Genomic DNA, 16,777 nt, shown 5'->3' on the forward strand with positions numbered 1-16,777 from the left:
AACAACTCATTGCTGGTTTAACCTAGATTCTTGTGACTATAGGATTGCCAAAAAAATTAGGGCAAGGGTGTTTTGCACCAAAAAATTCAATTTTCAATCATTTCCATCCTTTTGCACACCGTATTTATTTTTCTTGCATGGTGATAATAAAAAAAAACAAACAATTCTTTGAAAAGTAAATCATGATTTTTTTTAGAAATTCTATTCATTATTATCATGATAGGTGGCAGTCCTTCAATTCAAATGCTTTTTTCCTTAAACAAATTTGCGCTCATCAAAACATGCTAACGCAAGATACCAGCCTTTGATTCCCTCTAAAAGGACCACTCTTCACTTTACAAGGCATATCTTAGTATCCAGCGTGATTGAGAGACAAGTGCTAAAGTCTAAAATTTGAAGAATTGAGATCATGATGACAACGATCATCAAGTACTAAAAATACAGGTGGCAAGCCCAAAAGGTTTCTGAAAAAATAAGTGATCCCATGTCTCTTGACCTACAAACACCATTTAAGCCTTGTGACTATTCATTCTTTTATAGCCATGAGTCATGGCCTACATTACGAGCTTTCAAATTCCTTTACGATAAAGAATGACTTGTTTTTGTTGAAAGGTGTCGGCCTCTATAATGAGAAGCAAAACTATGATATGAATGTGCATCACAAGTCATGTCAATTAATCATCTCGTCTTTATCAATAAATGGACAAGCTTAATGTAACATAAGCAAGATGTTTCCCTTGTTGAGAATGAAAAATTACCTTTGAGCCTTTTCTTACCAAATTTACCATGCATTTAAAAAATTCATTTAATCCAAATTATTTCTCTCAAGCAATATTTGGCTTATACACCTAAACAAACATCCAAAGTGCATCCTAGCATTGAATGAGATGTTTTGAGTTCTCGATCAAAGAAGTTTAATCTTCGTTAAAATACTTTCAAATTTAAATCTTGATGATTTCATTTCATCAATTATATTTGAAAGAATAGCATTTTTAAATTCTATGGTCTGTTACCAAGACATGAAAAAACAATTTACAAAAAATAGTCCTTAATCAAGTTTGCAAAATTCTTTGGAAAAGACGATATTGATGGATGAGAAGTTCATATGACCCACTAGAAAAAGAAGTGGCATGGCAGTCCAAAAGGTTAAACAATGACGATGGATAAGATGGATCTACTTATTCTCAACGTGGTGATGTGGCCTTTTCATTTAAGTTGCTAATATCATTTGATTTTGCATTCATTTTGCATATAATGAAGAATGTTATGGGAATTACTTATGTGCTTTGCCAAGCTTTACAACAGAAATCTCAAGACATTTTAAATGCTATGTATTTGGTGACTACCACAAAGACTTTAATTCAGAAGTTAAGTGATGATGGTTGGGAAACTCTTTTAGAAGAAGTGACATCATTTTGTAAGCATCAAGACATTGAAGTTCCTGATATGGATGCTTGTTTTTCCAGTGTGGGACGATCTCGCCTATTATGGAAAGAGATTAGAATAGATTCCTTATATATGTAAATACCTTATATAGGATAATTATCATGTGTAGTATACTCTATTCTAGCATTGTACACAACCCTAGAGATATAAATAGAAAGGATGGTTGCAACTATTAGCAACCATTGTAATTCACATACAAATCATTCTCTAAACTTAACTTGGTATCAAAGAAAGCAAAGAAAATAAAATCGCAGCTTTATTCTGGTCCAGTTCTCTTCTCTGTCAATGATGAATAATTTTGTTGCTGCTGCACCGTTCACTCACTCTTCTTCCTCTCTTACGCCACCATCAATGACAGCTGCTACATCTGGTGCTCCTCTTGCTGCTGCTGAAATCGAACTGCCTCAGACTTCCTCTTTAGATGTCATGATTTCTATGAAAAAAGTCCCTGCTATCATCCCTCTCCCCAACACTCAGCAGGTAATATCTTTAAAGCTCTCCAACACCAATTTTTTGTATTAGAGGATGTAGATGAAACCTTTTCTCTTAGGCTAAGGTGTTTTTCCCTTTGTGGATGGTTCATTACCATGCCCTCCCTCTCATGTGATTTCTGTTGACACCTCCTTACCTACTGTTAATGCTTCCTATCTGTCATGGAAGCAACAAGACCACCTACTCATGAGTGCTCTTTTATCCTCCCTCTTTATGGAAGTTCTACACCTAGTGGTTGATTGTAACACCTCCCACGACATCTGGACAACGCTGGAAACAACCCTTGCTTCTCCTTCCAACTCACGAATTATGCAGCTCCATGGTTCCTTCCAAGAGCTACGACAGAATGATGAATCTATCAGCACCTATCTGCAGAAGGCTAAGTCTTTGTTTGATGAACTTGCTGCAGCTGGTAGACTGATCTCTATGGAAGACTTTAATCTGTATGCGTTTCGGGGATTACGCAGCGAGTTTAAGGACCTGGTAACCAGCTTATCTACTAAAGTTGATCCTATCTCGTACATTGACCTCCACAACCACCTCCTCACGCATGAATTTATCAACAAAACCAATATCCATCCTGTTGTAACAGCTCCTCTGTTACCCACTCCATCCCAACAACCATCTGTGTTTTTTAGGCAGCGGCAGTCAGGTTCCAACGCTGGCAGAAGAGGCCGTTTTCGCGGGGGATGGCGACCAAATAACCGTAGTAGTTATCATGGAAATCATGGTTATGGTTTAGCTCATAATTTCAGTCCTACAAATTCTGCTTCAGGTTCATAGTTTGGACAACAGGGAAATCGGGTCTCCTATGGCTCAAGTCAGCACTTTGGGCAGCAAAGCAACCGGTTTAGGGGTTCTCACCGCACCATCAAATGTCAGCTATGCTATGATTATGGGCATACTGCCCAGCAGTGCTCTCAATTATCTACTCATCATGTACAAGCTAATGCCAATTTAGCATTTAATACTACCCCCACAGCTTCTCCTGTTACTTGGTTTCCTGATACAGGTGCAAATCATCATGTGACACCGAACCTTGTGAGTATGACAAGTTCAGAACCTTACCTTGGTAATGATCACTTGCATGTTGGCGATGGTAAGGGTCTTGTTATCTCTAATATTGCTCACTCTCACATTCAGTCACCCAAACACACATTTACATTATCCAACATTTTACATGTTCCTACCATTAAAAAACCTTTACTATCTGTTCAGAAGTTTTGTCTTAAGAATAACGTGTTTTTTGAATTTCATCCATTTGTATTTTATGTTAAGGATCTCATGACAAAGGAAGTTCTTCTTTCCGGTCGGAGTAGAGATTGTCTATATGTTCTATCCGAGTCCTCTGCCACATCATTACCTCAAGCCTTTCTATCCACCCGAATCTCTACTTCAACTGATGTCTGGCATCGTCGTCTTGGACATCCTAGTCCACGTATTTTGCATTTTTTAGCTTCTAATAAAAAGGTGTCCTATGCGTCAAAATATTTTGATTTTAATTGTTCAGCATGTCCTCTTGGTAAGTCGTCTCGTTTGTCTTTAAAAACTACAGGTCATCAAACTCAAGCTCCACTTGACTTGATTTTTAGTGATGTTTGGGGACCTTCCCCTATGTTATCACCTGATGGATTTCACTATTTTGTTATTTTTGTGGATGCCCATACAAGGTTTATTTGGTTTTACCCCTTGGCTGCCAAATCTGATGTTTTTATTGTTTTTCCTCGATTTTAAGCACAAGTTGAACGTCAATTTTCCTTAAAAATTAAATTTGTTCAAACAAATTGGGGCGGCGAATATCGAAAACTCAATACCTATTTTAAAACAATTGGTATTCATCATCGTGTTATCTGCCCCCATACTCATGAACAAAATGGCATGGTCGAACGTCGTCATAGATATATTGTTGAAACTGGACTTACTCTCCTAAGTCAATGTAAAGCTCCCTTAAAATACTGGAGTTCTGCTTTTGAAAGTTTTGTTTATTTGATTAATCGCATGCCAACTCTAGTTCTTAATCATAAAACTCCTTTTGAATGTCTTTTAAAATCAACTCCTGACTATGGATTTCTTCGTACTTTCGGGTGTCTCTACTTTCCGCTACTTAGTTCATATAATGCTCATAAGTTAGATTTCCGCTCTTCTCCTTGTGTTTTTCTAGGTTATAGCAACTCTCATTTAGGTTATCGATGTCTTGATTTGTCATCAAATCGTCTTTATATTGCTCGTCATGTTCAATTTCATGAAACTGTGTTTCCCTTTGACAAGTCTGAACAGAGTATTGCCTCACCTATACAACCCCCTGTTGTCACTTTCCAGCCCCTCACATCTATCTCTGCACCATATTTAGCCAAATCTAGTGCTCCAACAAAGCCCCCTGCACCTACATCAACCTCTCCCGCCCCCTTAATTTTGCCTGCATATCACGGTCATATTCATTCCACAGGTACGGGTCCAGACTTGTCACTCTCACATGTGTCTCCTATGGCCCCGGTCTCTCCTGATGTGGCACTCTCCTCTGCTGGGTCTCCTCCTTCGGGTGTAGTATGTGCGTCCCCTATGCTATCTGATTTGCCCAACTCCCATGTTCCTTCCCCTGCTGGCTCTCCCTCTCGGTTTGCTTCCCCTGCTCAGCCTAGTCCTCTGTTGCACCCTTCAACACCAGGTTCCTCCCCTATTTCCCCCCCTGGACTTGATTTATGTGTTGATTTGTCTCATTTCTCTCTTCAGCAAGGCCAAGACAGTGTGTCTTCCACTCAACCACAGGTTGCACGCACTCATTCCATGGTGCTTCGCCCACGTTCATCCAAAAATGCCAACTTAAGTGTCTTATTTGCCTCCCGGTCTTCATCTTTACCTTAGCAGGAGCCGGTTTCATTTAAGGTTGCTGACAAATACTTGATTTGGCATAAAGCCATGCAAGAAGAACTTCGGGCCCTTCACAGTAATGACACCTGGTCATTAGTTCCTTTTGCTCCATTTATGAATGTGGTTGGCAATCGGTGGGTATATAAGATTAAGAGACGCGCCGATGGTTGTGTGGATCGATATAAAGCACGGCTTGTTGCATGAGGTTTCACTCAGCAAGAGGGGGTTGATTACTTGGAAACATTTAGTCCGGTGATTAAGCCAACAACAATTCGACTAGTCCTTACTATTGCTGTCACCTATGGTTGGCAGATTCATCAGTTGGATGTCCATAATGCCTTTTTGAATGGCATTCTTCAGGAGGAGGTGTACATGGCACAACCACCTGGTTTTGTTGACCCTACATTCCCCTTGCATGTGTGTCGTCTACATAAATCTTTGTATGGTTTGAAACAAGTGCCTCGAGCATGGTACAACCGATTAAGTGAGTTTCTGATCTCCATTGGTTTTCAGGCATCGAAGGTTGATACTTCACTCTTTATTCTCACCTTCAGTGGTGCTATATTTTATTTACTTGTGTATGTTGATGATATTTTGTTGACTGGGAGTAACCCGACTTTGCTTCAACGCTTAATTATTTTGCTGAGTTTAGAGTTTAAACTTCGAGATTTAGGCTCTATTCATTTCTTCTTGGGCATTGAAGTTAAATCCACTTCTATAGGTTTGTTACTCAGCCAACACAAGTATACTCTTGATATTATCCAACGAGCAGGTATGACTTCTTGTAAACCACTTGCTACCCCTTTATCTACCTCCTTAAAATTGAGCATCGCATCTGGTACTCCTTACTCTGATCCGACACGGTATAGACAGATTGTTGGGGCTCTCCAGTATCTTACTTTTACCAGACCTCATATTTGTTATGCAGTCAACAAGGTATGTCAGTTTATGCATGCCCCTACTGAGGATCATTGGTCGACCGTTAAACTTATTCTACGTTACCTTCAGGATACAACTTCTTATGGTCTACATATTACTCAGGATTCCTCATTGTCTTTTCATGGTTTCATTGATGCTAATTGGGCTGGCAGTATTGATGATCGAAAATCAACAAGTGGTTATCTCGATATCTTGGTGCTACTCCTATTTCATGGAAATCAGGGAAGCAACGCACTGTGGCTCGGTCTTCTACAGAGGCAGAATACAAGGCCTTAGCTGATGGTACTGCTGAAATCTTATGGATTCGCTCTTTATTATCAGAACTTCATTTTCCATCATCATCTATGACTACGTTGTGGTGTGATAATTTAGGAGCCACCTTCTTATCTCTCAATCCATTTTTTCATGCTCGCACTAAACATGTTGAAATTGACTATCACTTTGTTCGTGATCGCGTTGCTAAGCAAGAAATTCAGGTATGCTTTATCTCTTCAAAGGACCAACTAGCTGATGTCCTTACCAAGCCGCTTCCCCCAGTCTCGTTTGCTCTTTTTCAATCCAAGCTAGGATGGTTGCAGCTATTAGCAACCATTGTAATTCACATATAAATCATTCTCTAAACTTAACTTCGCCATAAAACAAAATCAATAATAGTTGAGCATCAATATCGAGTTGATATATTTACAGCTATCATTGATTAACAGTTGCAGGAGCTAAATAATAGATCAATGAACAGGCGATCGAGCTTCTTAAGTTGAGCACATCTTTAGATCCTAAAAATAACTATAAATTATTTAGTTTTGAAGATATATTCTTCCTTGTTGACAACTTCTATCCTGAAGACTTTTCTGACCAAGAAAAAACTCATTTGAGATTTCAGTTGCAACATTATGAGCTTGATGTACCCAATCATCCAAAGTTAAAGAATATGTCATCGATTGCTGAATTATGTCAAAGATTGGTTGAAACAGAAAAATCAACAATTTATCCACTCATTGACAGGTTGATTCAGCTTATTTTGGATCTTCTTGTTTCAACAGCAACTACTGAACGACTTTTTTCAGCGATGAAGATTGTTATAACAAGACTTTGTAATTGGATGGAAGATGATTTTCTTGCAAATTATTTGATTGTCTATATAGAAAAAGAAATTGCTAAAAGATTCGCAATTGATATGATAATCGATGATTTCTACTCCATGAAAGAACGATGAGCACAATCAAAATAAATATGTAAGAATCATTCTTTATTATTTTTTACTTTATTTCAAAGTTTTATCAAACATAAATAATGCATCGTTTTAGCTAATGTTTCTTATATATTTTGTATGTTTATATTTGATAGGTACAACGACCAACAAAATTAAAGCGATGAATACATTATGAAGATGAAATTAACTTCATAGCTTTGACTCAATTTGGTATTGCTTTAAACCGCTTATCTTATACAAAGATTGTCATATGTTTGTAGTTACTTCTTTGAATAAAACTAAAGCATGCAGTTTTTTTTTTTTTTTACAATTCATGTACAATAAATTTTAAGAAAATTATATCTTTTTATATTATTTTGGCCCCCCTATCAAATAATCCCAGCTCTGCCCCTAATTGTATAGTCTAAAATTGAAAACGAATGTGCAAAGCAAAAGACAAAACATGTTTTTAAAACATCAACACAACACATTTAAAGGCAGCAAAGGAGGACAAAGTTAAGACTTATACCTGCTCAATGTTTTTCTTTTCTCTAGAAGATGAAATAAAAACCAAGCAAACGTTGTTGTCAAGGTTTAGCAGCAAAGCTCCCTCTCCATCTTGTCTTTTTTCTCTCCTCTTTCCTCACAATAACACCAGAATGCAAGAAAGAAACTCCCTCTATTTACTGCATTTTTTTTTACTCTGCCTCTCTTGCGTTTTTCTTGTCTTTCTCTTTGCTGTTTTTTTTTTCTACTCCTTTCTCTCCTATTTTATCTTTTTTTTCCTAGGTCATTAGAGGGGCTTATATATAGTCTAACATGTCTCTATTTAGGAAAGATTTATTGCATTAATTCTAGGATGCAAATCCCTATTGATTTGCAGTAAAAAAAAATGCAAAAAGGAAACTGCAATATTCTGATTTTGATCTTGTGCTCATGTGTGATTTCTTTCCAGTTTTTTAGAGGATGGTGTGGCTCCTTTCTTTCCTTTCATAGGGCCAGCTGCTCCCTTTAAAATGAGGCAATAAAAACGTGGTTGCAGCTCCAAAAATCAGGCATGATGATAAAGGAAAATAGCAGGAATTTGCAAAGAAAAAAGGAAAGAAATTAGCCGAGAAGGTTCGTGCAGGAAAGAAATCGAACAAGGGAGGGGTTGTTCTCAAAATGAAAATCATAAAATGAGAGCAAAACGTGATCAACTCCCCTATTTTCCTTTTCTGATGAGAGCAAAATGTGATCAGCTCCCCTATTTTCCTTTTCTGATCGAATCTCTGTTCTTTAATTTCTTCATTCAGCAAAATTTCTTTCTAATTTTATCTTCAATCAACTTCCTTATTTTAGCACCTTTTCCATTTGATCCTTGGTCCAAAAAAAGATTCAAATTGGACTGCAATTGGTCTTCAAACTTTAAGCATCTTGCAATTGTGTCCCTGCAAACTTGGGCAAAAATCCTTCTTGCGGCAGGAATCCCTGCTTTTGCACTAGATATTCAAACGGGAATATCTTGAGCTTCTGATATCAAAATCAAGCGATTCAAAAGCTCAAATCCATCTACATGTCCCGGACTAAAAACTTTGATGTAGGATTCAAAGTGAGATAAATTTGTTTTGAATAACAGAATTGCAACCAAACTCGGTTGGAAACCTTCTCGCGGCAGGATTCTATGTTTTCATGCTAGATTTCAAACAGGAATATCTTGAGCTTCTGATATCAAAATCAAGCAATTCAAAAGCCCAAAATCATCTACATGTCCTGGACTACAACTTTGATGAAGGATTCAAAGTGAGATAAAATCGTTTTAGATAACAAAATCTGGTAGGAATCTGGTTGGTAAAAAAGGATCTCCGGGTCTAATTCAGAAACTGACAATGCCACGAATCCTGATATAACTGAGAGGATGATCTAAGAACAAAAATCATAAAGTTTGTGATGGAAATAGAGTTTTTTTAGTGCAAACTCGGGTCAATATCCTTCTCGTAGCAGAATTCTCTACCTTCACGTTAGATATTCAAACAGGAATATCTTGAGCTTCTAATATCAAAATCAAGCAATTCAAAAGCCCAAATTCATCTACGCATCTAGGACTACAACTTTGATGAAGGAGTCGAAGTGACATAAATCATTTTAGAGAACAGAATCTGGCAGTAATCTAGTTGGTCAAAAAGGTTCTTGATCTGACAATGATGAGCATCCAGATATGACTGAGAATGTGCCCTAAGAATAATGATCCCTAAGACCTAATAAAGGTGTAGGTCAATTTTTCAACATGTCATGAGTGACAGAATATAGCTAGGATGGTCTGATATTGTACGAAACCAAGTCAGAATCAGAGCCTAAGTTGGAACAAAAAAATTGCGACAGCAACATAACCATTTTTTTAGTGCAAATTCTGAGACCTTAAAGACCAGATAAAGAAGGAACGAATTTAGCATTATGAAGACTCCTTATCAACCTAAGAAGACCTGATGATTTTGGTAGCAAAGGGGAAGGATAAAAAGAGCAGAAAATAGGTCAAACAAGGTTTTTTTTTAAAAATATTTCTTTCTCTGCTTTTGCCAATCTTCTAGTGAACATGAGTTAAACTCCTACACTCAGTTCAAAAGAGGTATATACCATCTCCGGCACGTGGGGTCCAAAATTGAGTAGCAACAGGCATTGTGAGCTCCCAATCAATATTAAGCACCCAATCTAAGGAGTTCGTGGCTTTGCAGCAACACATGGCTCATCTCACCGAAAAATACGAGCAACTCTCGGCGAATTATGAACAACTTCACCAAATGGTCATGAACATGACATTACAGAGTGGTGATACATGTGCGCCCTCTTTTTGGCTGTATGGTCCCGGGATCAACCAATCTCCTCCTCCTCCTCCAGTTCCACCATTATTCTAATTTTTTTTTTTTGAAACACATTCCATTTGTAATGAATGTTATTTAACTTTATTTTTTTATTTTTGATATGTAATAAAATTTTATTTGCTTAATTTTTTTTTACTATTAATTTATATAATTTATATTATTTATTCAAAAATAAAAAAATAAAAACCCTACCGACGAATTTATAGATAGAATGTAGCGGTCATCATTTTACAAAAAGTTTAAAAATATTCACTAAGAATACGACAATCACCGACGCTTTCACATAAGGATAACGTTTGTCGACATTTACCGAGAATTGAAAAATATTTACTAAAAAAGCCATAATCACCGATGTCTTCACAGACGGATATAGTCCGTTGGTATTTTACTGAGAGTTGAAACATATTTACTGGAAATGCCACTATCACCGGCGGAATATATCCGTTGGTATATTTCTAGTGGGAATTTGTTTTTTCCGTGTGCATTTTCCGTCTGTAAAACCATTAGTAATTTTTTTCCCCAACAAACTTAGCAATGAAATGTGGGATTATCAACGAAAGACATGCCAATAGACACTTTCCGTCGATGAGTTAGTCGATAAAAAATTTACAGACAAAATCTGAATCTCATACCGACGGATTCGGTCCATCAAAAAAACTGTGAAATCTTGTAGTGTTGGTGCAATTAAGTTAGTGTCAAGAAATTAACAAGTTTTATATTTAAAATTACAATCTTAAATTTTCTATTCTTGTGTATATTTAACAAATTCGTCACCTAACAATCTTTAGTTCTCGACCAACTCTCACATTTTCACCGGAGTTTCTTTGACGAAGCCTTGTGACAAGAGACATGCACACCCAGTCCTGTTAAGTTAACGGAAAGAGTATTATAAAGAGAATATTGGCATATGACGGAAAATGTCAAATGTTTTGAGGACTTGGTTTCATCACTGACATCACAGAACGAGCACCTACTGAGTCTTCGTCGCCTTCATTTAGGACTAATTCAATGACTCCAATCTATAAATGGCCTTGCATCCTCGCTAGATAACTCACCCCTCTCCACAAGAAAAATCCGTATAGAATCTGATGGAAGGACTCAAGTTTCTAATAGTTTTTGTCGTCCTGGCTTTGGCTTCCTCATTTGCCTCTGCCTCTGATCCTAGTCCTCTTCAGGACTTCTGTGTTGCCATTAAAGAAACCGATGGTGGTATGTGCCTTTTAAGTGTTTCGTCAGGAGTTTTTGTCAGGAGTCACATGATCATATTACACTGAAAATACCATGCATCCTGTATATATTTTAATATCTTCATTCTCTATTAATTGACTGACCTTTTATGGGCATGCTTCAAATGCCTTTCTCATGCAGTGTTCGTGAACGGAAAATTCTGCAAGGACCCACAGCAAGTTACTGAAAAGGATTTCTTCTTTTCTGGACTCAACATTCCTCGGGACACTTCCAGTCCAGTTGGTTCAAATGTCACTGCTGTCAATGTTGCTCAAATTCCAGGACTCAACACTCTTGGCATATCATTGGCTCGCATTGATTTTGCACCATATGGTGGCCTGAACCCACCCCACACTCACCCTCGTGCCACTGAGATCCTAGTGGTCGTGGAGGGTACCCTCTATGTTGGTTTTGTTACATCTAACCTGGCTAACGGAGATAATCGCCTAATCACCAAGGTCTTAAATCCCGGAGATGCTTTTGTGTTCCCAGTCGGACTCATTCATTTCCAGCTCAATGTGGGAAAAACCAATGCCGTTGCATTAGCCAGTTTAAGCAGCCAGAACCCTGGTGTGATTACAATTGCAAACGCAGTGTTTGGAGCAGATCCACCCATTAATCCTAATGTTCTAACCAAGGCTTTCCAGGTGGACAAGAAGGTAGTCGACTATCTTCAGAAACAGTTCTGGACGGACAACAACAATTAGAAGAACACATTTATTAAGAAGACATGAAGCTGTAGCTAGCCTCATGTTTGGCATGTTTTCTTCATCACTACGTACCTCTTTCATATTTATTTTCATGAATAAATAAGTTTCAACAAATTTGAATAGGGTCTTTGAGACAATTTTTTTGCACTTTTTTTTTTTCTTGTTTTGAGAACTTCATTCCACTTTTAATAAAGTATCTTTTCATATATCTTATTGTTGCTTTAGAATCCTAAGATGTTGTCATCATCACTGCTAAAAGAATTAGTTGTGATCATGTATTCATGACATGCACTTGATTTTTTCCTATGCATATACACAAATTTGATAAATATTGACAGTAGGGAAGAGACTTTTGTTTTTGATCATGTGTCATAACCATGTTTTTTATCATAATATATGGTAGGTTCAGCGAACGATTTCTACTCATATAGTCAATCAAGCACATATACATAAAGTAACCTCATCATAAAAGTATTATAATTAAATTGACGTGTTTCAGTGTTTGAAAGACTAAAAATATTGTCGACCAGTATGCAAGATAATAGCCTTATCATAAACAAAACAATCAATTACCACTAAGACTGAAAATATTATACGTCATAGTAGTAAGTCTTCAATCTTAATCTTTGCTCTAGGAGCAAAATCATGCAGACCAATATGCAAGATAATAGCCTTATCTTAAACAAAACCATCAATTATGAGGTATTATTTTCATCTCAAAAACTTTAGTTCCTTCATTTGAAATACCCAAAATATTACCTAATGTGTCATAATCAAATTCAATATGCTTATCTTGCAATCTACTAACACTTATAGGCTCCACATTAACCATTATATTAGCAAAGTCTAGGTAAATTGAATTCTTATAGATGAAGGACCATCCAAAAAAAGATGATATTCCAACAATCAAGATTTGGAATAGGATCCCAAACCATTTAAACCTCTAAAGATTAAAATGAAAAAGGCTGCATTGCTATTATGATCCAAGTCTTTAAATATAGTGAAAAGATGCCCAAGAGCCTTGTTTTTAAAATCAATAAAATAAGAAAAATACTTATGTTTTAGTCTTTGAAAAATAAGGTGAGACATGTTTCAGTATTTGAAAGACTAGGCAATGAAATATCCACTTTCACCTAACTTTAGAATTTAAAGTAGACGGCTTTTATTTTCTCTAGATTATGCCTTAAAGTGATGAAGAGTATTATAGAATAGGATTCTAATATAGGATGTTGTAATCATTAGAGTTACTCATGTATCTATCAGAATAGGATTCTAATATAGGATGTTGTAATCATTACAGTTACTGCAGTGTTCTACTGCCTCTATATAAATAGGAAGGTTGGCTAAGGCCAATCCAACACATTCCATTATTCTCAACTTGGTATCAGAGCCACAAAACCCTAAAATAAATTAAACCTAATTTTCTCATACCCTCCTAACCTCCCTTCTTCAATGGAACAACCACCACATACATCTTCAAATTCTGCAGCACCAGTAGTCCAACTTTCTTCTTCTTCGACAGTGCAACCCTCTTCTCTTGCAGCGCCTCCTCTGCTTTTCTCTACTACGTCACCGCCTGGATTCTCCTCTGCCATGGCTGGTGAACAACTCCTCTTGCAGCCCATGTTTGCTGCCTCTACTGCCGCAAGCATTATCTCCCTTTCTCACACATCAAGTCATCTCCCTCAAATTAACAAACACCAATTATTTATATTGGCGTATGCAAATGCTGCCTTATCTCTTAGGCCAAGGAGTTTTTGGTTTTGATGATGGCTCCAACACATGTCCATCAACACATGTTCTTGCCCATGATGGTATCTCTCTTCAGGTAAATCTGTTTTTTCAAACCTGGAAACAACATGACCAACTCATTCTAAGTGCTCTTCTTTCCTCCCTATCTATGGAAGTTTTGCATCTTGTTATTGGCTGTCAAAGTTCTTGTTCAGCTTGGGGCACTCTTCAGCGAGCTCTCGCTTCCACCTCCAACTCTCATATTATGCAACTTCACGGCTCTCTTCAGGATCTTCGACAGGGTGATGAATCAGTAACTCAATTTATGCAAAAAGTGAAGGCCTTATTTGATGAATTGGCCGCTGCTGGTCGGCCAGTTTCACTTGAAGATTTCAATTTATATGTGTTTCGTGGTCTTCGAGGAGAGTTTAAAGACTTAGTTACCAGTCTTATTACCAAGGCTGAACCTTTATCATATGCAGATCTTCACAGCCATCTCCTCACACATGAATTTCTTCACAAATCTTCTGCTGCCATACATGCTCCTCTACTGCCCACACCCAGCATTCCATCTTCTGCTCTTGTTGCACAGCGCCATACTTTTAGCAATTCTGGCCGTAGTAGGGGCCGCTTCAACGGTGGCTGGCGTCCCAACCAGTCCAACAACAGAGGCAACCGATTTGCTGGCTCCAGACCTGATCACCGCAACTTCCAAAACTCCTTCTTCGGTGACAATAGGCAAGGCTCTTGGCAGCGTAATAGGGCGCAAAATCCACGCTGCCAACTATGTCAGAATTTCGGCCATATAGCTCCCCATTGCCCTCAATTCCAGCAGCGAGGTTATGGCCAACAACCTACTGCCAACCTAGTGCAGCGCAATCTCTCCTCAACCGGTTCTGTTGATTGGTTTCCAGATACCGATGCCAATCAACATGTCACACCTGATCTTGCCACCTTGACCGCTTCAGAATCTTACCTTGGTAATGATAATTTGCATGTTGGTGATGGTAAGGGCCTTCCTATATCTCATCTTGGTCATATAAAAATATATACACCACATCGTTCTTTCACCTTATATAATGTTCTTCATGTTCCTGCAATCACAAAACCTCTGCTCTCTGTTCAGAAATTTTATCTTGATAATAATGTTTATTTTGAATTTCACCCTCGTGTGTTTTATGTCAAGGATTTCAACACCCATGAAGTCCTTCTCTCAGGTCAGAGTAAAGATGGTCTCTATGCCCTGACCAAGTCTTGTCAAACGTCAATTTTCCTTAAAAATAAAATCTGTTCAAACTGATTGGGGCAGTGAATACCGAAAACTATCCACATTTTTTCAGACCATTGGTATTCATCATCGTCTGATTTGTCCCCACACTCATGAACAAAATGGAACAGTAGAGCGTCGTCATAGGCATATTGTGGAAACAGGTCTTACTCTTTTAGGGCAATGTAAAGCACCTTTTCGATTATGGAATTATGCTTTTGAAACCTCTGTTTATCTTATAAATCGCATGCCTACTCCTATTCTTGCCCATCGCTCTCCGTTTGGTTGTTTATTTCAACGGTCTCCTGATTATCATTTTTTGCGTACCTTTGGGTGTCTCTATTGTCCTTTTCTGCGTCCATATAATAATCATAAATTGGATTTTTGTTCCTCTCCATGTGTGTTTTTTGGATATAGTTCCTTGCATCTTGGTTATCGATGTCTTGACATTGCATCTCACCGTATTTATATTTCCCGTCATGTCCGCTTCCATGAACATGTGTTTCCATTTGATAATTCTGAACAGATTGCAAAGGTCTCCACCACAACCCCCACCCCACCCGCTACTGTCACCCTCCCAAATTTGCTAAACCACCCACCGCTACCCGCTTTCACTAGCCACCCAAACAGCCCACAACACTCCGCTTTGCCACTCCAAACAGCCACCCGACCACAGCCTCCACCCATCCCTTGGCCATCATCCCATGCTTGTTTATCTAACCCTTATGATGCAGGTTCAGATCGTCAATTGGTCTCCTCTCCTCATGGTCTTGGGGCACTTTCTAGTCCCTCCTCTGCTTCACCCTCCCTGGCTAGCACTCCTGCAGCTTCAGTCTCTACCTCCAGCCCCTCCTCTGCTAACAGTCCTGTGCTTGAGGCTGCTTCTTTATCATCCTCTCCCGTTGGTCTGCAACTTATGGTTGATTTGTCTTCTTATTAGCTACCACAGGTCTCCTCGCTACAACAGTCTTCCCCTGCGTCTCCACCAGCACATAGCAGACATCCTATGACTCTTAGACCGCGGCAGCCGAAGACAGCTAATCTGGTTGCTTCCGCTGTCGCTACTTCTGCCTCCACACGGCTACTGTATTCTCCCTCTTCTGAGCCTTTTGCATTCTCTGATGCTGACCGGTATGCAGTTTGGCATAATGCTATGTGTGATGAGATCGCCGCTTTACGTGAAAATCGCACTTGGTCTTTGGTTCCATTTCATCCTTCGATGAACGTTGTTGGCAGTAGATGGGTATATCGGATCAAACGTCGTGTTGATGGTAGTATTGAGCGCTATAAAGCGCGCCTTGTTGCTAGAGGTTTTACCCAGCAGGAAGGTATTGATTATTCTAAGACCTTCAGTCCAGTTATTAAGCAGGCCACTGTTCAATTGGTTTTCTCTATTGCGGTTTCGTGAAATTGGAAGATTCATCAGCTTGATATTCATAATGCCTTCCTCAATGGTGTTACTGAAGAGGTCTACATGAAATAGCCTCCAGGTTTCGTTGACTCTTCTCTTCCATCTCATGTGTGTAGATTGCACAAATCATTGTATGGTTTGAAAGAGGCACCGAGAGCATGGTACACTCGTCTAAGTGATTTTTTGCTCTCCATCGGTTTCCGAGCTTCCAAGGTTGACACCTCCCTGTTTATCTTATCTGATGGTACTAATATCTTTTATCTCCTGGTGTATGTTGATGATATTCTGCTCACATGTAGCAACTCTGCTATGCTCCATCACCTTATACAGTTACTCAGCTCTGAGTTCAAGTTTCGTGACTTAGGTGTTGTTCACTACTTTCTGGGTATTGAAGTTCAGTCTACCAGTATGGGTTTAATGTTGCGTCAACATAAATATATTCTTGACATCCTCACCCGAGCTGGTATGACCTCCTGCAAACCAGTTGATACTCCAGTCTCCCCTTTGAAAGTCATTTTATTACCGGATCATTCATTCTCTGATCCTACATGATTTTGTCAAATCGTGGGTGCTCTTCAATATCTTACCTTCACCCGTCCAGATATATGCTTTGCTGTTAACAGAGTCTGTCAGTTTATG

The 16,777-nt window shown here is 38.5% G+C and overlaps 1 protein-coding gene and 1 pseudogene across 1 annotated transcript; both read left to right on the top strand.

Annotated features, from left to right (window-relative positions):
• Positions 1-1,734: 1,734 nt before the first annotated feature.
• Positions 1,735-6,353, top strand: LOC140954461 (uncharacterized; annotated as a pseudogene).
• A 4,498-nt stretch (positions 6,354-10,851) lies between these two features.
• LOC118032464 (germin-like protein subfamily 1 member 16) lies at positions 10,852-11,843 on the top strand. The gene is made up of 2 exons (XM_035037174.2): positions 10,852-11,001; positions 11,161-11,843. Exons 1-2 carry the CDS (start codon positions 10,881-10,883, stop codon positions 11,724-11,726), a joined length of 687 nt encoding a protein of 228 aa, XP_034893065.1. The 5' UTR covers positions 10,852-10,880; the 3' UTR covers positions 11,727-11,843.
• Positions 11,844-16,777: the final 4,934 nt, after the last annotated feature.

The sequence above is a fragment of the Populus alba genome, chromosome 13 (assembly GCF_005239225.2).
Source record: "Populus alba chromosome 13, ASM523922v2, whole genome shotgun sequence".
Lineage (NCBI taxonomy): Eukaryota > Viridiplantae > Streptophyta > Magnoliopsida > Malpighiales > Salicaceae > Populus > Populus alba.

Bases quoted from the DNA above. Each gene is read 5' to 3' on its own strand.
- LOC118032464 (XM_035037174.2), top strand. From the start codon at position 10,881: ATGGAAGGACTCAAGTTTCTAATAGTTTTTGTCGTCCTGGCTTTGGCT. The intron at 11,002-11,160 runs GTATGTGCCTTT...TTTCTCATGCAG, and splicing joins CATTAAAGAAACCGATGGTG to TGTTCGTGAACGGAAAATTC.